The sequence below is a fragment of the Macaca thibetana genome, chromosome 2, assembly GCF_024542745.1.
Source record: "Macaca thibetana thibetana isolate TM-01 chromosome 2, ASM2454274v1, whole genome shotgun sequence".
Lineage (NCBI taxonomy): Eukaryota > Metazoa > Chordata > Mammalia > Primates > Cercopithecidae > Macaca > Macaca thibetana.
The window spans coordinates 111,013,343-111,036,263 of NC_065579.1; the positions used below are offsets into that span (position 1 = coordinate 111,013,343).

General features: G+C 38.4%; 2 protein-coding genes across 24 annotated transcripts in view; one reads left to right on the forward strand and one right to left on the reverse strand.

Annotated features, from left to right (window-relative positions):
- CCDC66 (coiled-coil domain containing 66) overlaps positions 1 to 14,570 on the forward strand; it is a 68,241-nt gene extending 53,671 nt beyond the window's left edge. For 6 of the 19 annotated variants that reach the window (XR_007723136.1, XR_007723142.1, XR_007723140.1 and 3 more), the window contains 5 exons: positions 806 to 1,062; positions 1,340 to 1,464; positions 11,398 to 11,521; positions 12,787 to 12,916; positions 13,729 to 14,565. Coding sequence is in view for 5 of the 19 variants with exons in the window: in XM_050778509.1 (XP_050634466.1) it covers positions 806 to 1,062; positions 1,340 to 1,464; positions 11,398 to 11,514 (499 nt within the window). In the remaining 14 variants the exon portion in view is untranslated. Of the gene's footprint in view, positions 1 to 805; positions 1,063 to 1,339; positions 1,465 to 3,057; positions 3,286 to 11,397; positions 11,522 to 12,786; positions 12,927 to 13,728 lie in introns of those variants that run through there. The other 13 variants (XM_050778510.1, XM_050778513.1, XM_050778512.1 and 10 more) reach the window with 7 other exon arrangements.
- Positions 1,689 to 22,921, reverse strand: part of TASOR (transcription activation suppressor) — a 64,151-nt gene continuing 42,918 nt past the window's right edge. Inside the window, exons 16-24 of one of the 5 annotated variants that reach the window (XM_050778505.1) lie at positions 21,664 to 21,808; positions 20,393 to 20,452; positions 14,596 to 15,401; positions 10,064 to 10,186; positions 9,147 to 9,306; positions 8,602 to 8,710; positions 6,329 to 6,507; positions 5,981 to 6,145; positions 1,689 to 5,072 (exon numbers count right to left, since the gene is read on the reverse strand). In XM_050778505.1, coding sequence (XP_050634462.1) covers positions 4,543 to 5,072; positions 5,981 to 6,145; positions 6,329 to 6,507; positions 8,602 to 8,710; positions 9,147 to 9,306; positions 10,064 to 10,186; positions 14,596 to 15,401; positions 20,393 to 20,452; positions 21,664 to 21,808 — 2,277 coding nt within the window. In that variant the 3' untranslated portion in view covers positions 1,689 to 4,542. Of the gene's footprint in view, positions 5,350 to 5,980; positions 6,146 to 6,328; positions 6,508 to 8,601; positions 8,711 to 9,146; positions 9,307 to 10,063; positions 10,187 to 14,595; positions 15,525 to 20,392; positions 20,453 to 21,663; positions 21,809 to 22,921 lie in introns of all 5 variants that reach the window. The other 4 variants (XM_050778508.1, XM_050778503.1, XM_050778507.1 and 1 more) reach the window with 4 other exon arrangements.

Sequence of the window (22,921 nt, forward strand, 5' to 3'; positions counted from 1 at the left end):
AGGCATTCTGCTTTGGGAGGAGGGATGGCCAGGAGTGGTGAATGGGAAGAAATGACTGATAAGGACAATGAGAAATTCAGTCAATGAGAGATTTAGGAATTAGAATCTTTATTCTGTCTTTGTGCATGAACCAGCTGGTTTAGTTGTCTCAGAATGGGGCTTAAAAACAAGTTTCGTTCAGATGGTGAGTATATTATTATATGGTGAATTATCTAAGGACAAAACAGTAGGCTCAGATTAACCAAACCAGCAGTGTTCCTCAGGATCTAGTAATTAAATTTCTCCCTTGTGCTACAGTACACATACCATAGCTAGTGCTAGTAAAAACACAAATAAATACCATTCTTTTCCCCTGTTTTATGGAATGATATTATAGAGCTCAGGCTTCTATGCATATATTCCCAAAGGTGTTACAGGTACATTTAGAATAAAGTGAAATGGGCCAGGCATGTGGCTCACGCTTGTAATCCCAGCACTTTGGGAGGCCAAGGCAGGTGGATCACCTGAGGTCAGGAGTTCAAGACCAGCCCTGGCCAACATGGTGAACCCTGTCTCTACTAAAAATAAAAAAACTAGCTGGGCACAGTGGCGTGCGCATGTAATCCCAGCTACTTGGGAAGCCGAGACAGGACAGGTTGCTTGAACCCAGGAGGCAGAAGTTGCAGTGGCTCAGATCACACCACTGCACTCCAGCCTGGGCAACAGAGCAAGACTTCGTTTCATAAAGTGAAATGTGATCAAAGAGAGATACTTAATCTAAATACACAATTTTTTACTAAGGCTCCTATTTTTCTTTTTTTAATAGGTCTCCATCACCACCAGTTCCAGCAGTGAAAAACAGAACCCAACAAACTCAAAATACATTACACTTACCACTAAAAAACAGTAGCTATGAGAGAGAGAATTTGATTTCAGGAGGTAATCAAACAGAATTATCACCTGGAATTTCTGAATCATCCCATTTTATTCCCTATGTTCGAACAAATGAGATCTATTACCTTGATCCCGATGCACCATTGTCTCAGCCTTCAACCCAGGACCCTCAGTACCAAAATTCACAAGGTAAGTAAATATAAGCATTCTAACTGTAAAAATTGACCCATGTAAACCCCCAACTTTAAATTCCAAATTAGTAATTCCTGCACTTAGTTCTAGAAAGTTTCTTACAATGTTTGCTCCTGGAGAGAGGAAGGAATTTTCTCTTGAATATGTCTTAAATTTTGCTTAGTACTTTCCTAGGATACATATTTATTAATGACTCCTTAGAATATTATATAGCACAGGGCTGTATCATTTTACTAATGTAATTGGCTGATTTGTTACTTTCATCTCGCTTTAGACTGTGGCCAAGAACGACAGCTATTTGATTCTGACTGTGTCAGGGATCCACTTCTTAATCCTAACATGGTGAAAAATAGGGATCGACAGCAAGCAATCCTTAAGGGACTTTCAGAACTGAGACAGGTATGAGCTTTTTCAAGTGTAGATGTGTCTGTTCTTTATGTGGCGTGGGCGGTTCGGGGAACATGTTGAATGGCTGTTTTAAGTTACTTTGATGCATCCCAGGTTTTAACAAGTATTTCAGTTCCTGTATGTTGGACACAAATAAAATGGGACTTTCCTTGGACTTGCTTTTACATTGCCGTCTTTGAGTAGTTCTTTCCAGTACGAAATCATGAGACAGTTCCAAAATTAAGACAAGTTTATTGAGTAAAAAAAATGCATACATTGGAACGGCAAAACATCAATAAGTCCCTAAAACAAAAAATACAGTTACGCTTTAACAAATTCTTAGCAATATGTGGCTTTTAAAAAAACTTGACGTGTTGGCAGTGTTTAGAATATTGACGTACATCCCAAATAGTAATAAATTCAGTATGAAATTATACGTATAACCTTACTCACCAGATTACTTTTTCTCCCAAACTATTGTGACTTCTCATTATTTTACTCTCTGATTAAAACGGGTGACATCCTTACAATCTTTGCTCCATCCCTTGGGCTTTAAAAAGAATGGCTGTAGTTAGCTTTGATTCACTATATACTCTGTACTCAGGGAAGAATAAGCTGTGTTGTTTATAAGTGCCCTTTTCCATGTCATCATGTACCAATACCCTCTGCATTTCAAAATGCTGACTCAGATGTCTTCCCTCTACAGAACTAGAAAATTGTCCCCTTTGGTCTATTTACTCATTTGAAGACAAACAGGATTACTAAGAGTTTTACATAAATTATTTCTTTAGAGTGACAAAGTGTTAATTTACTTCTTGCTTAGTGGAGACAAAAATTGTGAGATAAAGAGAAAGGAATATGATGTACACATTTACCCACAAATATAGTGCCCAGTGTTATTTCAGCAGGACCCTTCTATTAGCATCTAAGGTAAGGTTAGGACAGTCAAGATAAACACTGGATGCTGGCCAGGCGCAGTGTGGCTCAAGCCTGTAATCCCAGCACTTTGGGAGGCCGAGGCAGGTGGATCACGAGGTCAGGAGATCGAGACCATCCTGGCTAACACAGTGAAACCCTGTCTCTACTAAAAACACAAAAAATTAGCTGGGTGTGGTGGTGGGTGCCTGTAGTCCCAGCTATTTGGGAGGCAGGAGAATGGCGTGAATCTGGGAGGCGGAGCTTGCAGTGAGCCGAGATCGCACCACTGCACTCCAGCTTGGGCAACACAGCAAGACTCCGTCTCAAACAAAACAAAACAAAAAAAACAAACACTGTATGTATGTTAAGAGAGACGCCTCCTAGTATCTAAGAGCAGTTGGGGGTGGATTGGGGGAGAGGGAATGACTTCATTTACCCCCATAGTTTTGGAGGCTTGATTTTTAAGAAAATTCTCATCCCTACTGATTTTTATGCTAAAAATACAATCTTACAAATGTGATAGCTATATATCCAAATGAAGTGGTCTAGTACAAGCATTTCTGAAAAATTGTTGAATGACAATTTTATCCTAAGCAATATGTTTTCCAAGTGAATAGAATTCTAGTTTAACACAACATTGCAAGTCAGGTGTGCACATTTTACTAACATATATCAATGTGATTTCAGGGCCTTCTCCAGAAGCAAAAGGAGTTGGAAAGTAGTCTCCTGCCTTTAGCTGAAAATCAAGAAGATAATTTTGGTTCTTCATTTTAAATGTAGAAAATCAAATCATTCACATTTGATTTGTGTCTTCCAAATTATAAAATGTGCTCACTGGCTCAACGGTATTTTTCAAATAGCCTAGATTTTATTTTTTTAAATGCTCATTAAAAACTTGTATACTATGTAGTAAAATGCTGTACTTGTTCTATACAATAAAACAGATACTTTTGTAAAAGCTTAGTAGTAAAAAAAACATGTTCTTCTGCTCTGTCACCACCTGAGTATTGAAGCCCTATAAAAAAAAACACTACTTACCTTAATATAGTCTGGCGTTCCTGGGACCTCACAGTGTTCTTTCACACTTTTTATGTAACTTATTAAGTGAAATACCACTCATGCATTTGTTCTAAAGTGCCAAAGTTCTATCTAACTTATTAACACGTCTAGACCCATAACTCTATATAACTTTACTAAAATAACAAATTCAATTTAAGCTTCTGTGGAAATTGTTTTCTTCTCTAAATCCTGCTTTTATGACATTTGTAGAAATTGCAATTTTCAAAAACATTTTTATAAGTTAGCATTAGCAACAAGTTAGTAATTAGTATTAGAGGCAGTAGTTAGGAATAGATGTAGGTTTGAAAGCTATCTCCACTGTATCTTTCTAGTATAGCACTAATGTGTTCAACAAATGGTAATTACTACTAAGACCACCTCAAAAATATATTTCCATTATACTTCAATATTGCTAAAACTAATTTAAAAATCAAATTGTTCAATGCCATTGATAAACAGAAGCCTATCTTTTGAAATATAAACGTTAATTTCATTAAATCAAGGATTGCACAAGTACTGAAAAATCGAATGCTCTCGAAGTTACCGGAATTTTAGCAATAGGCAGTTTTTACGTGACTAAGCCTAGAGATAAAAAATGTGTCCTATGTACATAGTTTATTATCTAAATGAAACTGCACTGTTAAATCTTGAGGTATTGAGCCAAAATCCTGTAAATATTAACACTGCTATTACTGGCTTATACCTGTGTAAAAACACTATACAAAAGCCTAAATCAAAATAATTCACTTCAACAAAAGTACTTTGTATCAGGTGACATTAGAGCAAAAGAAGTAAAGCCTTTGCTGTTTACCGTCCTCCTGCAAGCATCTGATTTTACACATAAAACAGGCTTCAATTTGAAGCCTAACTACAGGTAACATACAAAAGTAAAACTCAGAAGTGCCAACATGAGATAATTCAAGTACAATATATGTTAAAAATATATATTTATTTCAATTTTTAGATGCTTCAACTGTTACAGACCATCATGATTTAAATAAAAGAAAAAACATTTGAGAAAGAACAAGAACCTTTTGTTTAGAGAATGAAATATAAATTGTTAATAAACAAAGTCCACAACAATCTATTTTAAAAAAAAAAAAGTTACTATAGTTATTTCTCTTGTGAATATGGCCTGGAAGAATCACTTTTCCCTCCACTTAAGGGAGGTGGAGATTTATCTCTATCCAAGCTTTGAGTATAAGCAGATAAGAAGTAATTTTCATTTTCTTGAGACTGACTTGATGAAAGGGCATATGGTGTCCCCAAAAATGTCTGATGAGTGAGAACATTAAAATGACTAAACTGATGGGACATATTTAATTGACTATGATAAACCTGAAAGTTACTATATGAATCTTGTTCTGTTGAATTGCTGTTCTCTCCTTCAGAGCATACTATATCAACAGAAGTTCTCTCTTCAGAATCAAGATAAGTCTTATCTTCTAATAAACTGTTTTGCACATCAGGAGACGACTGCAACTCAATTTGAGTATTCTTTTTTTGATCTGTTCCACGTGATCCTTTGGTCTCTCTCTCCCATATTTCTGAATGAAAATTGCTGCATACTTCTATATGTGAGATTTCATCCCCTGAATCCAGAGACATATCCTCTTCATCCTTTTCATCGTTTTCTAAAAGAGCTACATTTAAAAAACAAAAAGTCCTCCTCTATTGAAATACACAGTTTGTTTACGTTTTAAAATTATACACTACTCACACAATATAACGCGTCAGGGTCTGCAAGTCCACAATCCCTTAAAGCTTGGTCTTCTGCCACAAGTTCACTTAGTCACAACACTCACACTAGATGTGAATGTCCAGATAATCCGATGCTAAAAGCTTCTGCGAAATGTGTTCACGTTTAATGTTGGGAAATCCCAACTCCCAGCTCCAAAGGGGTTAATGTCAAAACAGCATCTAAAGTTATACGGTAATTCAGTATTTGACAAGACAAATATAAAATAAAATTTTTTGACATCTAGCTTCACTGGATTACTAAACTGGTTAGCACTACTGAATGATCATTTCTGCTTTTTTTCATCCAAAACAAAAGTACATCTTTCATTTCACATAGAACCTGGAACCAAAGCAGAGGCCATCTCACGAAAGACTAAAGCTATGACAGCTCTACTATCTTGCAATTAAACTGCTTTATACATGTGGGGAGGTCTAGCAGCTCAATGCTGAATCGCCATATATGGTTTCCTACCTTTTTATTAATATAACCCCTTTGCTGACAATAGTAACCAATAATGCTTACAAACCCTCGAAGAGAAAATGCATACTCCATAGTATGCATTGTCTACAATATAGATAGAAATGCATAATCTATAATAACTAACAACTTAGACTGGCTACAGTATAATAAATGAGCAGATCTTGTGCATGCTAAGTATTAGAATGATAAATGTCTTCAAACACTTTCCCTATGACTGTTTATACTGAGGCGAGTGGTTTCAAAACAGTCATTTCATTATTTGGTAACAGAACAAAACCATTCCTCTTTTACTGTCTGCGTTAAAGAAAATGAAAACCACTGAAAAGTTACCTGACTGGGACTCAAGATTCTCATTAGCACCAAGCTGTGGAAGGTTTTCTTCTGTGATTGAGTTGTGATAGCCCACAAGATTTTTAAAGTTTTGCATGAAGTCTTCAGCAGTTGCAACCACTATTCCATTATCTGTATAACTGGAAAGCATCTTGATGGTCTTCTCTAAATTAAGAAAAAACGTTTCATGTATGAAACCCTTCAAAATGTAGACAGCCCCAGCCCTCACAAAATCCTTTCCTTCACATTTTCAGAATCAAAGCTTAGCGATACCCACCACAGCCCCATAAAATCCTTTCATCCACATTCCTATATTCATAATAGAAAGCTTAGGAGTGCTCTCTTTACCTGTTAAAAAGACTATGTGTCGTTGCTGTATGTTCTGAGCCTGAAGTCTGATAAGGCAATCCAATTCTGGAGCATTTCGAGTTTGTGAATCACAATTGTGGTATGACAAAATTTCAACCAGATGTTTCTTCTGATAGACATTCAGAAGCGTCAACAGACTTAGAGCTTTAGCATTCAATCTGTGAAATTAAGCAGTTCAGTATCTGGATCTGTACTTCTAAAATTTAGTATGGAAATTTCTGCTGTAGATTAAAATTCAATTTCTTCCATTGAGGCAACTAATGACAACTGCACTGCTTTAGCTCTCTGCCTGATGTACGAGCGTGCTTCTTTGGAAAGAAAGAAAGGGGTTTCTTGGTCGCAAGGCCTCAGGGCCAGCTATACAGCTTAGGCTAAAATCTCAGCTGATTATTCTACTTACTTAAAGTATGATTACCTCTATCAATTTTGAACTTTAATGAAGGACTTAAAAGGACAAAAAAAGTATAAATCCTTCCTTCAAAAAATACAATATACAGACCAGGCCTGATGGCTCACGCCTGTAATCCCAAAACTTTGGGAGGCCAAAGCAGTTGGATCACCTGAGGTCAGGAGTTCAAGACCAGCCCGGCCAACATAGTGAAACCCCATCTCTACTCAAAATACAATTAGCCGGATGAGGTGGCTCATGCCTGTAATCCCAACTACTTGGGAGGCTGAGGCGGGAGAATCACTAGAACCCAGGAAGCAGAGGTTGCAGTGAGCTGAGACTGCACTATTACACTCCAGTCTGGGCAACAAGAACTAAAGTCTCTTAAAAAAAAAAAAAAAGTACACTATTATGGCTCTAAACTCTTTTTTTTTTTTTTTGAGACAGAGTCTCGCTCTGGCGCCAGGCTGGAGTACAGTGGTGCAATCTCAGCTTGCTGCAACCTTCACTTCCTGGGTTCAAGCGATTCTCCTGCCTCAGCTTCCCGAGTAGCTGGGACTACAGGCGTACACCACCACACCCAGTTAATTTTTGTATTTTTAGTAGAGACGGGGTTTCACCATGTTGGACAGGATGGTCTCAATCTCCTGACCTCGTAATCCGCCTGCCTCAGCCTCCCAATGTGCTGGGATTACAGGCATGAGCCACCATGCCCGGCCGGCTCTAAGCTGTTTCTATATTGCAAGGGACAAGCAACAAGTGGAGATAAGCTTTTAAAAGTGAATTGCTACAAAGAATTAAATACTCAAAACTTATTTAAGCCTAACTTTCCTGAAAAGTATACCATGGAATGTCATACTTTAAGAAATAAAATTTTGTGGTCTAAGTTTAAGGAAATAATGATTAACACAATGTAAAACAATTCTTTTAACTAGAGTTCTTCATATCCTTTAATGTGTAAATACATTTTATAGACTTTACTAGTAGGATATAGTGTCCCAAATGTGCCTGATTACCACAATCATTTATGGACTCTCTCAAGTGACTAGTGTTCCAAAGATCACACTTGAAGAAGTGACTCCCATGCATGTTAGAAATTACCTATATATACATGAATTGATGTCCTACTCACAAATCACTTCACCAGGTCAAGATTAATCCTTGTCCAAATATATGTAATTTTATTAGCTACCTACAAAGTAGTCAGTTGGCTCAGAGAGGGTCTGATGTAGTTGGAACATACAGTTCAGTTAAAAAAGGAAAATGCTGGCCGGGCACAGTGGCTCACGCCTGTAATCCCAGCACTTTGTGAGGCCAAGGCGGGCAGATCACCTGAGGACAGAAGTTCAAGACCAGCCAGGCCAATGTGGTAAAACCCCATCTCTACTAAAAATACAAAAATAAGCCGGGCATGGTGGCAGGCACCTGTAACCTCAGCTACTTGAGAGGCTGAGGTGGGAGAATCGCTTGAACCCAGGAGGCGGAGGTTGCAGTGAGGCGAGATTGCCCCACTGCACTCCAGCCTGGGCTACAAGAGCAAAACTCCATCTCAAAAAAAAAAAAAAAAAAGAAAAAAGAGAAAAATGCTGATCATTCCATTTGGATGATTACTCTAAATCCACAAATGGCAAAGATTAAACAAATTTTACCTATGCACATAACAAGAACTTCACCAAACTTCTACATAAAAATACTGCTTCCTCTTATAAAGGCAAGAATAATTTAGTATCTATACTCCATTATGACTGGCTATGGACATCTGTGAAAAATGAAGAACATCCATAATCTACAAACATGGGAATAGAGAAATATGAGTACAATGTTAAAATCAACAACCATTATATAGTTATGTTTCAAAGCTTACCTGCCTAGTTCCTTTAGTTTCTTCTGAAATTTACAGTGGACTTTCCATTGCCATTTTCCTTCTGGAGTACTAAGTTCTTCAAGGAATGTCAAAAAATTTTTAAGGTTCTCTGTTAGAAATAATGAAGTTCCTTTTTAATTCAATAAATAATCATTCCACAAGTGAATTATGCAAGAAGTGCTTTTTCATATTATGTAGAAATACCTACTTTCCTATGTACTCTTTTCATTTCTCTTTGTCTAAGGGAGACACATCTATACATGCCTAAAGCTCTAAGAATATAACATCTACATACAAAAGAACATGTTGATGACAGTAATACAAGAAGTGATTCAACTGCAGCAGGGGCAGAAAGCCTTGCTTTACACCAGATTTAGAGAAAATTATTGGTCTAAGAGAAGGGGAAAGAAATTTGAGGTAATAAAAGCTCAGGAAAAGACTGAAATGTACTAGTTATCTGTGAATGGCAGAATAAATGGACAGTACATTAAAAAGTATTAGAGTCAGAAGAGGAGTTATGTGCTCAAAAGAACATCACACCTTACCAATTGTGACAACCTCTGGATTTAGAATTGATTCATCAGATACGATAAAACCTCCAGATACAAATAATTCATTGTATGTATGATTTTTAACATCATCCAGGCTATCAACACCAGCAAAACTAACGCAGGGGAGCTTCTTTAAAGTCACCAAGCCAGGTATCTGTTTAAATCCCAAAATAAAAAGAGAAACAGATGGATGAGGGAATGAAGTGATAGACTCAAGTGTGAAGGAACCTACAAGAAGTCTAACAGAATGCATTATGGCTCATCTGTATTAGTAGATTGCCTCTGGAAAGCCACACACACAAATAATATTCTCAACATTATTTCCCAATATATAAACCAACATTTATGTACTGGGACCTATCAGAGACCACTAAAGCAGCTTACAATAGACCTGAAAACACAAAATGGACAAAAGCTGACCTCTCTATAACCTGTGAGTACAGTCAGAATTCAGATGAAGGAAAAAGCCTATGTGCTGGAACAGTCAATCAGGAAAGGCATCCAAGATGTAAGATGTGAGATAGGGCTCCTAAGACTAGATGGGATACCTCAAAATATAAGGGAAAAGGGGACTGGTCTGACAAAGATGGAGCACAAATAGGTTTTTCCTAGGACATACAAATGAAGATGAAAACATTAAGTAGTCAGTCAGCAGACCCAATGGCATTCAAGGATTCAGTACTCTTATTAGTCTTGACTACTTGAGTGACAGGGAAGATCCGTGATGTGCAGCAATTTAAAACTTTGCAGAGGTACAAACTTGAATCTCACAAGCTGATTCATAGATGGGTCCTTAAGTTTACTCTCCTTTAAAGCTTATTTTAAAAACACTAGTCTGCCAGACAGCAAGATTTTAAAATAAGGGAGTTTTTAAAACCAAAGTAAGTAGTGAATTTGACTTAATAGTCTACCTTGTGAATGAAACCTGCAATGTCTTCATTTTGAATAATAATCAATAGTTTATCTAATTTTGATCTTCTTTCCAAAAACTGTTCTGGATGACATTCTGTATTGCCTAATTTGATAAGATATTCCTGTTAAAGAAAAACAACTAAATCAATATTAAAATGCTTTTTTGTAAACATCAATTTAATACCAGAAATGCAAGATAAACTGATAAGCTTAAGTACTACTAGGACATTATTAACAATGAATGAATTTACACTCTAAGAGACCTTACAGACCATCAAATCAATTTTTTTTTTTTTTTTTTGGAGACAGGCTATCACTGTTTCCCAGGCTGGAGTGCAGCGGAATGATCACAGCTCACTGCAGCCTTGACCTCCCAGGCTCAAGCAATCCTCCCACCTCAGCCTCCTGAATACGTGGCACTAGGCTCACACCACCACACCAGGCTAATTTTTTTTTTTTTTTTGTAAGAGAGTCTCGCTGTGTTGCCCAAGCTGGTCTTAAATTCCTGGGTTTGATGATCCTCCTGCCTTGGCCTTCCAAAGTGCTGGGATTATAGGCATAAGCCACTGCACATGGCCCAAATCCACTTTTATTTTCTAGAAGAGCAATCTAAAGGTCAGAGCTTCACCAATCACAGTCACAATGTTACAGAGCTTCACCAATCACATGGTCACTATGTTACAGCACTATGCAAAGCCAGCTAATTAACAGTGTGAGAGTAACAGAAAGAACTGTTAATTAGGCCAGGTTCTTAACCCAGCTCCTTTAGTTATTATAGAGATTAATAATCGATTAGACTCTAGGTTGCCTGTAATACCTTAGAAACACTTTAAGGCAACCTAGAGTCTAATCATTAACCACTCCCTAGCTCCCATTTTCCTTTCCATTCTAAGCAGGCCCTTGGTTATTTGCAGCAGTATTAACTGGGATAAACGCCTTCAGAGTTAAGAACTTTCACAACCATAGCTCCTTTAATTCACAACAGCTCAAAAAGCATTTATATAGACCTTCATTATGTACAATGGTATTGACATACTAATAGGCCATTTCTGTCAAGTTTCTGTCTTCAAAGTAGACTCTCCCAACTAATAGCTCTTCTTCCTCCATGCTGGTGAACATGGTACTGCCTTTCACAAGACACAGGCAGACTTCCATGCAGAGTTCCCTTTGCTCTCTGCTTGCTGGTGGAATCCTGAAACACTGAAGTAAACTGCAAGATCCTGGAGGTCATATTCCTCATTTCAGAGATTACTTTTAATGTCAGCACAGCTGGTCAGACAGCTATAATAAAAACCCAGCTCACCTGACAACCTGTCTACTGCTCTTTCAACAGCTGCCTAAAGTGTCACCCCAAAGAGGAGGATGTTGTGCTAAAGCAGCACCTTCTACATTGATTTTGATCCAAGCTCTGGAACTTTTGGGCAGATCTCAGACCAGCTTAGTCAGTTAATGAAAAGGTAAATTACCATCTGACATGCCTGCTGATTTTTTTTTTTTTTTTTTTTTTGAGATGGAGTCTTACTCTGTCACCCAGGCTGGAGTGCAGTGGCGCTACCTTGGCTCACTGCAAGCTCTGCCTCCCAGGTTCACTCCATTCTCCTGCTTCAGCCTCCCCAGTAACTGGGACTACAGGTGCCCGTCACCATGCCTGGCTAATTTTTTGTATTTTTAGTAGAGATGGGGTTTCACCGTGTTAGGATGGTCCCGATCTCCTGACCTCATGATCCACCCGTGCCTCAGCCTCCCTCCTGGTAATTTTTGATGTCTTCTTACATTAAGAAGCTTTAAGTTGATTTAAAATAAGAGAGTTTAATTCATATAATAAATCAGTTTGACTCCAGAAATATTTAAAGTTTCCATTTTTATTCATAAAGTCTTTTACTGTAGTATTTTTGCTGGAATATTTCCAATGGATATTGATTAAAAGAATTAAGGTTTCAACCTGGTTTTCTATCAGATTCGTAAAACAAAGAATGCTCTTTTATTCTATATAAATGACAGAAATGACTTGTTCTATGCCAGAAAAAATTAAAAGCACATTTCATTAGGAAATGCATCTCCTATCCCCGTAATCTAAATGTCACGGCTGGGTGCGATAGCTTACGCCTATAATCCCAGTATTTTGGGAGGCCAAGGCGGGCGCATCACCTAAGGCCAGGAGTTCAACACCAGCCTGGCCAACATGGTGAAACCCCGTCTCTACTAAAAATACAAAAAATTAGCTGGACGTTGTGGTGGGTGCCTGTAATCCCAGCTACTTGGGAGGATGAGGCAGGAGAATTGCTTGAACCTAGGAGGTGGAGGTTGCAGTGAGCCAAGACAGTGCCATTACACTCCAGCCTGGGCAACAAGAACAAAACTCCATCTCACTAAATAAATTTTTTAAAATGTCAAATAGGTGTGTTACAAATCTTTTTTAAAAAGGAGCAGGGGGTTGGGGGTATAGGGGTGGAGGGAGTTGGAATTATGCTAAGCACGCTTGGAACTGGGCGCAACCTATTCTGTCATCTAGCCCCAAACCAATATGCAGCTATGCCCCCAAAGAGTACTGTGCTTGGGAACTTATTGCTGGCTGGTGGGGAAAAGTTGAGAAACTCTACATTCAGTCAATGCAACCAAGGAATTCCTAGAAGTCTCATTTCATTTTCCCAAGAAACCATTAGGAATCAGTAAGGAAAGCCCAACAGAGTACTCTGACTCATGTCCTTTCTATGTTCTTCAGGTCTTGACCAGGTGACGTCACACGAAACACGCTGACCTCAGAGATGCCCAAACTGACAAAAGGCTTAGGACATGTTAGTAGCTATAAAGCCCATGGTCCCTCTGATTCCTCTAATGAAATTCCAGTCATGGTAAGTAAACTCCATAAATGAGAGCAGGCATTTATTTCAAAATCTTAGGCATTCCCTTGAGGAATTAAAATCCCATAATTTATTGAGTATTAATTTTAATATTACACCACTAATACAATTGCTCCAATGTGTTACCATTTACCTACCTACTGGTAACAAACTTACATATCTATCTCTATCATACAGACACACAGAAAGGCATGTGTGGTTTTTTGTTTGTTTTTTTTTTTGAGACGGAGTCTTGCACTGTTGCCCAGACTGGAGTACAGTGATGCAATCTCGGCTCACTGCAAGCTCCGCCTCCTGGGTCCACGCCATTCTCCTGCCTCAGCCTCCCAAGTAGCTGGGACTACAGGAAGCTGCCACCACGCCCGGCTAATTTTTTTGTCCTTTTAGTAGAGACGGGGTTTCACTGTGTTAGCCAGGATGGTTTCGATTTCCTGACCTCGTGATCCGCCCACCTCAGCCTCCCAAAGTGCTGGGATTACAGGCGTGAGCCACAGCGCCTGGCCATCTGTGTGTTTCAACCAAATATCTGAAATATTAGTCTGCAGCTTCGGTAGAAAAAATACACCTCACAGTGAGAAATCTTTCGTGACTGAGTAGTCTTTCAAGATTATCAGGTTTCTTGATCAATAAAGGATAAAGGGAATGTAACATGGCTAAGGTATCAAGAAATACCAAAAGTTTATCATTAGGCCAACCCTGGGCAGTTTGTTTTTCTATGTGATTGATCAAATCCCATGAGATAAACCCTGGCAACTTAATTTTTCCTCTCTGTGTTTTTCCTTCCTCTTCATTAAAAATCCAAGAAATGGCCAGGCATGGTGGCTCACGCCTGTAATCCCAGCACTATGGGAGGCTGAGGCGGGTGGATCACAAGGTCAGGAGTTCCAGACCAGCCTGACCAACATGGTGAAACCCTGTCTCTACTGAAAATAAAAAAAAAAATTAGCTGGGCATGGTGTTGCATGCCTGTAATCCCAGCTACTCGGGAGGCTGAGGCAGGAGAACTGCTTGAACTCGGGAGGCAGAGGTTGCAGTGAGCCGAGATCACACCACTGTACTCCAGCCTGGGCGACAGAGGGAGACGCCATCTCAAAAAATAAAAATAAAAAAATAATTCCAAGAAATACTTCAAACCTTCAAATCAACAGTTTAAAAGGTATGTGCATAAATGACACTGTAAAACAAGATTCTAAATTCTAACATATTTAGACCCCAAGTTCTGAATTTACTTGGACTTACCACTGTTTTATTCCACCCTGAGTTAAATTATGAAGATATACAATCAACATTTATTTTTATTATTTATTTTGAGAGACAGGGTCTCACTCTGTCACCTAAGCTGGCACAATCATAGCTAACTGTAATCTCAAATGCCTGGGCTCAACTGACCCTCCCACTTGAGCTTCCCAAGCAGCTGGGACTACAGTAGAGTGCCACCACACCTATTTTGTTATTAAGAGACAAAGTCTTGTTATGTTGCCCAGGCTGGTCATGAACTCCTGGCCTCAAGCAATCCTCCTGCCTCAGCCTCCCAAGTTTTGGAATTACAGGTATTAGCCACCATGCCTGGCCTATGGTAAACATTTAAACACAAAAAACTTCCATTTTATACAGGTCACACCAACAAGAGAAGTTTGTACAGCATTACTATTACCTTCTCGTTTAGTTACCTTTATTTCTTTACAGAGCACACTCTCTTCTTCTTCATGAATATAAAATTTCACAGTATTTTTCTGGACATCTTTCATGATTTTAACCAAACTATTAAATACTTCAGGTTCTAACTGGCTTATAAAATTTGAAAGAGCCGGTTGAGCAGAAATGTTTACATCACTGGGGGATTTTGTTGTTTCTTCTACTGGTTCCCGGGCCATATCACCAGGTACAGTATGATCAGAAGTCACCGTTAACTCTGTGGCATGTTGAGGCTGGTTCATTTCTACTTCAGTTAAACTCAAAGTCGAAGTGGAATGCTGCTCATTAGAGTTGGTGTCTTTCAAAGGATCACTACACAGTGGCTCAAGGAGATGTTTATTGTTGAAGTCACTTGAGGAAACTGGTATGACATGCCTTTCCAGAAGATTCGATGCTATCTTAGCACCAGAATCGTTAGGACTGACTGGTGGCAAATTCCCACCCTTGGCTGATGCTTTAATAATAATAGTATTTAGCTTCTCATGCAAACCATCTACAAACTCCTGCACACCAGCTTTGGAAGTCTTAGAATATATGAACTCGGAAAGCCGTTTCATCTTCTCTTGTGTTGTAAAGATAGGTGTGGAAACTCTACTGACATATGAAACATTCTTTTCCTTCAAAATCTCTTCTATCTTCCTAGAAAAGAGATTGTACTCTCCTAACACTGTCCTCTCTGTGGTTTCGCTCACTGCAGGCGGCTCTGCCTCTGCTGCTGGCACACACTGCTCCTCCACCTGACCTGTCAACACGTCATCCTCAGTGGTGCCCTTTAGTGTGTCTGTAAATGGAGAGGATGGAAACTGGTAATCAGAACTTCTCTGTCTATTTATTACCCGGGGGTCGTTAGGAAAGGCCTCCTGTGGTGGCACACACACCAGTTGTTCTTCTGGTGATTTCATACCTATACAGGAAGAGTTCATTATTATAAGAGCAATCCAAAAATATAACATATGAAAACACAGACCCTTAAATTGGAGGGAAAAAAAGGGTTAACACACATTAAGAACTAATTATATATTAGAAAGTAAAATAAAATCCTAAAATTCTGGTATGAATTCTATGCCCTATGTGCCCTACTTATGGGATGGTCCTTAAGAGTTGTAGCTAGTGTTAACAACTCTGCCATTTTGAAGTGTTCAAGCAAACACCAATTTGGCATCAATACAAATTAAGTCATTTGCTTATTTCTGCCTCCCTACCATTCTGTAGATCTAAGTTTAATACACGTTTTAATCAAGATGGTCAGTTGCATCAGCTTGCTCAATCCCTGTATTTATTATTTGCCAAGTAATATCTACTATGGTAATGGCCCCTTAGTGAGAATTCTGAGTGTAAGACAATTTTAAGAATACCAAACAGAAATGCTGTGGGAATAACTGTCAAGTTAAAAGTTGCATCTAGGATCTAGGATAATTAATTTTGTATCTGCTTTCAGACTTGTTCTCATTTATGAGGTTGCTAAGTAGACTTCCTGTAATGTCAGGGACTTCATTTTATCAGGAAATAAAACAAATAATAATAAGAGAAGAATATATTTCACAGCTGCACACTTTTGACAGTCCTTTCATAAATATTTTCCTTTTGTTTGGAAATAATTCTAAGAGAAAAGAGGATAGCTATACCTCATTTGAGATACAGAGGTTGGCTGATACTATGGTTAGCTGATACTAATGGGATTAAAACCTTTCACTCTTGACAAATAGCTCAACCCAAAAGATCAACTTTCCCCAAAAAAATCCTAAATTCAAACAAAGTATGTTTTTGAAATGTTTGAAAAAGGGAACCCAAATTCCATTTTTAAGCAACAAGGGTTTGAAAAACATTTAACTTCAATTTTAGTGTTATATTTTAGGAAAAGAAAAAACTCATGATCTTTGCTTAGAAGACCTATACACAATTTTACCTGCTAAAAAATTACTGATTTTCCTTAAGCCTTGGCCAACATTCCCTAACAAATTGCTGCTGTAGTATAGGAAATGGTGCCTCTAAATCAGGAAGTCCAGGTACAGGTAGTTTTCAAACCTACAGTAAAGATTTTGCTCACACTCATCACACTAGAAAAGGTTTAAATAGACTCACTAGGAGTCAGCTTATGACATTCTCTACCAATCCTGGTGGTTATCCTGAACCAGTACACTCATTAACTATTGCAAAGGCAATTTGTCAGCACAGAGAAAAGACCCAAGGTGGGTCTGTAGGCGGAGGTGAGAGGGGAACAAAATATCCAACGTGCCAGGATAAGAATTAGAACTGTATGAAATTGATAAACCAGAAAATCCAAGTTCCATAAGATAATTAGGAATACTAAATATCCTGAATATCTTAAATCTGCAACATTAAAATGTGGTTTAGTACATATAAAGTGTCTGGAAGGATACACAAGAAATTGGTAACCATGGCTAATATACAGGGATTTAGAATCTAAGTGACCTGGGCTGGGGTAGTATTACTTTCTGAAGTATTTTTAGACTTCTTGAATTATGTATCATGTCAAATATCTGATATATTCAAAGAAAAAATGTTGAATTGCATCTCCTAAAACATATGGGTTGGGGAGAACTACCTTAATTTAAAAAGTTCTGAATTATTTATTAGACATGGGGCCTCACTATGTTTCCCAGACTGGCCTTGAATTTCTGGCCTCAATTCCTCCTGCCTCAGTCTTCCAAGCAGATGGGACTACAGGTGCATACCACCACATCCGGCTATTTATTACTTTAAATGAAACAGTGGCTCCCAAAATGTACAGCTAAACAACCAACCAGTAAGTTTACTCCTGAAGGGTTACAAATAAAGGGAATATTTTTAACCTGCAATGTAACTTAAATCTACATGGAGAATTTTCCATAATTAAAAACCTCTAAACCAAATATAACCCTTTATAAAATATAAATAATCACAACCTAATTTTATTTTGCACAAATTTCCCTGTATGATTTTATTAAGAACTTAACTGCTCAGGTGCGGTGGCTCATGCCTGTAATCCCAGCACTTTGGGAGGCCAAGGCAGGCAGATCACCTGAGGTCAGGAGTTCGAGACCAGCCTGGCCAACATGGTAAAACCTCATCTCTACTAAAAAATAATACAAAAATTAGCCAGGCGTGGTGGTGGGCACCTGTAATCTCAGCTACTCAGGAAGCGAAGGCTGCAGTGAGCCAAGATTGCACCACGGCACTCCAGCCTGCCTCGGCAACAGAGCAAGATTCTGTTGCACAAAAAAAAGGAAAAAAAAACGTAATTACTTTGAAAAGATCTCCATCTATAAGTGATTGAAAACACCATACATGTCAATCTATAATAATGCTTTTGTTGTTTTTTTTTTCTTAAACAGAGTCTCGCTCTGCCACCTGGCTGGAGTGCAGGGGTGCGATCTCGGCTCACTGCAACCTCTGCCTCCCAGGTTCGAGCAATTCTCCTGCCTCAGCCTCCCGAGGAGCTGTGACTACAGGTGCAAGCCACCACGCTCAGCTAACTTTTTTATTTTTAGTAGAGACAAGTTGTTACCTTGTTGGCCAGGATGGTCTCAATGTCTTGACCTCCTGATCCGCACGCCTTGGCCTCCCAAAGTGCTAGGATTACAAACATGAGCCACCACGTTTTTGTTTTTGTTTTTTTTTAACTTACTGCCATTAAATAATTGCAGTATTTTAACTTTTAAGTGAAAGGGGAGTAGTGAGTTCTCTAAAGGTAGCATCAGTCAGATGTCACATTCTGAAGCATAAGAAAGATTACTACTAGCCGGGCACGGTTGCTCACGCCTGTAATCCCAGCACTTTGGGAGGATGAGGCAGGCAGATCACGAGGTCAAGAGATCGAGACCATCCTGGCCAACATGGTGAAACCCCATCTCTACTAAAAATACAAAAATTAGCTGGGCATGGTGGCACGCGCCTGTATTCCCAGCTATTCGGGAGGCTGAGGCAGGAGAATCGCTTGAACCCAGGAGGCAGAGGTTGTAGTGAGTCGAGATCACGCCACTGCACTCCTGCCTGGGTGACAGAGCAAGACTCAAAAAAAAAAAAAAAAAAAAAAAACTATTCTACTATTCTTAATGAGAAAAGAATTATTGATAGATGCAAAACATTGATCACGTCCTGACATAATATTGCATGAAAGTACCAAACATGAGAGACGACATGAGTAGGCTCTAATTACCCTAAGTTCAACAGCAGGCAAAACTAATATATGGTAAAAGAAGTTGGATTAGCAATTACTTGGGAATAAGGAGAGTACTAACTAGGAGAATGCGGAAGAAAATCTTCTAGGATGCTAGAAATGTTCTATACCTTGATTTGGGTGGTGGTCATATACATATGTAAAATTTCAAAAAGCTGTACAATAAAGATCTGTGGCCAGGTTCAGTGGCTCACTTGAGGTCAGGAGTTCGAGACTAGCCTGGCCAACATGGTGAAACCCTGTCTCTATTAAAAATATAAAACTTAGCTGGGTGTGGTGGCACATGCCTGTAATCCCAGCTACTTGGGAGGCTGAGGCAGGAGAATCGCTTGAACCCAGGAGGCACACGTTGCAGAGAACCAAGATCATGCCACTGCACTAGAGCCTGGGCGACAGAGAGAGACTCTGTATCAGAGGAAAAAAGAAAAAAAAAAGATTTGTGAACTTTCCTCTATGTTATATATCTGTTGTTCATGGTTTCTTTTTTTAAACCATAATTTTCCTAGGAGATGGTAAAGATTTTCTTGAAGGAAGCTAGTAACTTTAATTGGCGGGGGGTCAGGGAAGAAACAACTCCCAAAGCAAAGAAATTACTACAAAGATGTAGTAAGAAAATCATTTCGTATTTCTTTCAAATAAAAAAACAACACTTTAATTTCTGAGACAGATACAGTAAAACTGAAAGAAAATATAAAAAATATCACCACCAAACTATAAGCAAGACCATCTGCAGAGAAGCTGAATCCACAAAGCTCAAAGATTATCTCCTAGGTACCCACTGCCAACTAGCTAATCAGTAATATCTGCAATTGTTTCTGAAATCCAAGTTTCTTAATCTCTTATTTAAAGTACCTGCAGAAATCAGCTTTACAATCAGAACAACTAGGTTAAGACTATGAACAGTATACCTCAAATATAAATGGCTTCCCCTCTTGGCTATTTTTGAAAAATTTTAAAAAAAGAAACCCAGGCGCAGAGGCTCAAGCCTGTAATCCCAGCACTTTGGGAGGCCAAAGCGGGTGGATCATCGGAGGTCAGGAGTTTGAGACCAGCCTGGCAAACATGGTGAAACCCCGTCTCTACTAAAAATACAAAAATTAGCTGGGCATGGTGGCATGCGCCTGTAATCCCAGCTACTTGGGAGGCTGAGAAAGGTGAACTGCTTGAACCTGGGAGGCAGAGCTTGCAGCGAGCCAAGCTCACATCACTGCACTCCAGCCTGGGTGATAGAGCAAGATTCTATCTCAAAAAAAAACGAAAAAAAAACAAAAAAAAGAGCTTCTCATAAGATATACTGCACAAATGGTTTAGGAATGTATTCCGGTCTTTCCAAATCATACTGTAAGATAGACTCTACTATGTGTGAAGAAAACTTAATCTATATAAATATTCGGTGACTTATTTGAACACTATAGTAAGAATATTGGATACAATTCAAGTAATGATTTACATAAAAATAAATATGGTAGTGTCCAAATTTTCTGTAATTAAAAAAATTTAAGTCAATGCCCTTATTGATGGAGTATCAGAAATGCAAGTAGCAATTCTGAAGAAGGGCACACTGGGAAGAAAAGCAAAGCAAGCCTTCTCACCTGATGTTTGTTTCTCACCATGTTTCCCCAGCTGGTCTTCTGGGCTTCTTGCATTCCCTCCTGAGGGAAAGCATCCATTAGACTCTCTTCAGACATTAGTGATACCTACTAAGCACCTTTCAGACAACCCCAAGTGATAACAAATGCAAGCATTCCTTCTTCTGCCTAAAATAATCTGAAGGGTCATACTTGTGATGATGGAATATCAACACTTAAGACACTGTACCTTCAAATGACCCAACACCAAGTATGAAGGTGTCTAAATGAGAAACGGTTAGGATAACCTTCTTGTATCAACTACTTCTTTTGTTTCTCCCACTCAAGCTGGTATTTCCACCTCATAAAACAATACTAGGTTCCTTCTATCATCACCTACAGGCCGCTTGCCCTCCAGAAAGGTGTTAAGTAGAAGATACTGCTAAAGCCCATGGGAACTCATAAAGTTTTATAAATTCTTCTGAGTCCTCGGAAGTCTCAGCAGGTTCTAGTCTAGTTCATAGGCCAGTCTACTTTGTAACAAAAAGTTGTTTGCTTACATCTAAAAGGTTAAAGATGTAAGACTGGAAAAGACATATACCCTGAAAATATTTCCAAAAATATTTAAGAAAAAGAACTTGGTATATTAAGTGTATGTATTTGTGTGTTTGTATGTGCGTGTTTGCACAGAGAAATCAGGATGCTACCAAAAAAAAAATATTTCAACATCTGCTAAACTTTTTGCCTCATAGTTCAATAACATTTTCATGTGATCATTAAGGCCATTCTCTAAGATAATCCAATTTATTTAAGATAATCCAGCATTAAGAAATCAAATTTCTAATAGATGAACCTCAACATTATCACTTACTAGATGACAGCTTGTTACAGTGAAGTTCAGTAAGTTTGAGAAGACAACATTTAATTGATTGTCCAAAGAGCACCATTTTATCTCTGCAGCTACCTCAGCTTATCAAAAACTCAGTTTCTGCCAACAGTCTTCATTCAGCAGTCTGCATGCTAAACTCCACAGAGACAGTGTGTCTTAAATCCCTGTTTTTAAGGTGATTTTGCCGGTGCTTGCTGATGCTGACCAAGAACAGCAACACTCAGTATTACTTCGTATTACTTAAGTATTACATCGTATTACTTAAATAAGACACTGAAGGTATCAGCGCCAAGTAAGATGAAGCACCTAGTGACCCAAGAGTGAAATCCAGAACAGATGGAAACCTTCAGGAAACTGGTCTCAAAGTAAAATGAAGCAAACCGAAGTCTAAGTATACTTTTCTTACCTGTAATTGGTATCAGTTTCCAATGTATTTCAGTCTCTTCAACATTATTTGACTTAGACTGTTGTCTACGAAATCCATGTTCAATGGGAACACTGGGACACAAACTGCAATCTTCAAAATTATTCACGCTAATTAAATTTGGATCCTAAAAATCAAAGTACACAGTCAATAGCTTTCTTTTCAATTCATTTTAATGTCAAGAATAAACTTTTTTCCACAGTAAATTCATGTGCTTCAATCTAAATATTACAAATGTGTAAAATCAACATGGTAAAGTTACACTCTAGTCTCAAAACATAACTTTTCCCTCAAAACTTAATTTTATGTTAATTTAGAACAGGGATTGGTCAACTTTTATGCTAAAGTGCCAAACAGTAAATATTTTAGGCTTTGCAGGCCAGACTCTCAAGTCTACCACGCAATACCTAAACAAATGGACATAGCTGTGCTCCATTAAAACTTTAGTTATAAAAATCGGTGGTGTGCTAGGTGCGCATCGTGCCCCCGCCCCCCATCAACTTGATTTAAAATACAAAAGTTATCAGGAAAATATTAATACAGGTTAGTTCCTCAGTGCCTACCTTACATACCCCAACAAATAAGCTTCCTGTCATCATCTTCCCCTTGAAATAAATATCCCAAAACGACATGGAGAAAGAATGGGGACATGCATACAACTTTTAAACAAAGGCAGGGAACAGAAAATGGAGACAGTAAATGAAGAAGTAAGCCCATAGGAATATGGTGCCATCCTAGAACTATTCCCCAGTGACGCAGTGACTACTTAAGGGAGATAAGGCTACTTCTCAGCTACAAACCAGCACTCCGAACATATATCATAAATATACTGAACACTCCAATAAGCAAAGCTGCGAGTCACTTCAGAAGTAATCCTAAAGGCTACTTATGTCCCATTCCTATTTGCATAAGAAATACCAAGTACTTAACTTTGTTACACTGCTGTATTGAGACTGGTATCCTCACCTGTCTCACCTTTGGGTTCTCTGTTAGTGCCAGCAGAAAGCCAATGTTTTGATAATTCAACTTTATTATGAAACAATAAGGAATTAACTCCCAATAAGCCATTTCTGACAAATATTAATAGATTGTTCCACCTTAGCTTTATCACAAGTAAACTGTAGACAATATATTAAGCTTCTAAGGAAGGAAGGAAAACTATTTCAGCATTTATCTCTTTGTAACAAGGAATAACTTAGGAAGTACCATCCTAGACAGGCACCTTTACTCAAAAGTGCAT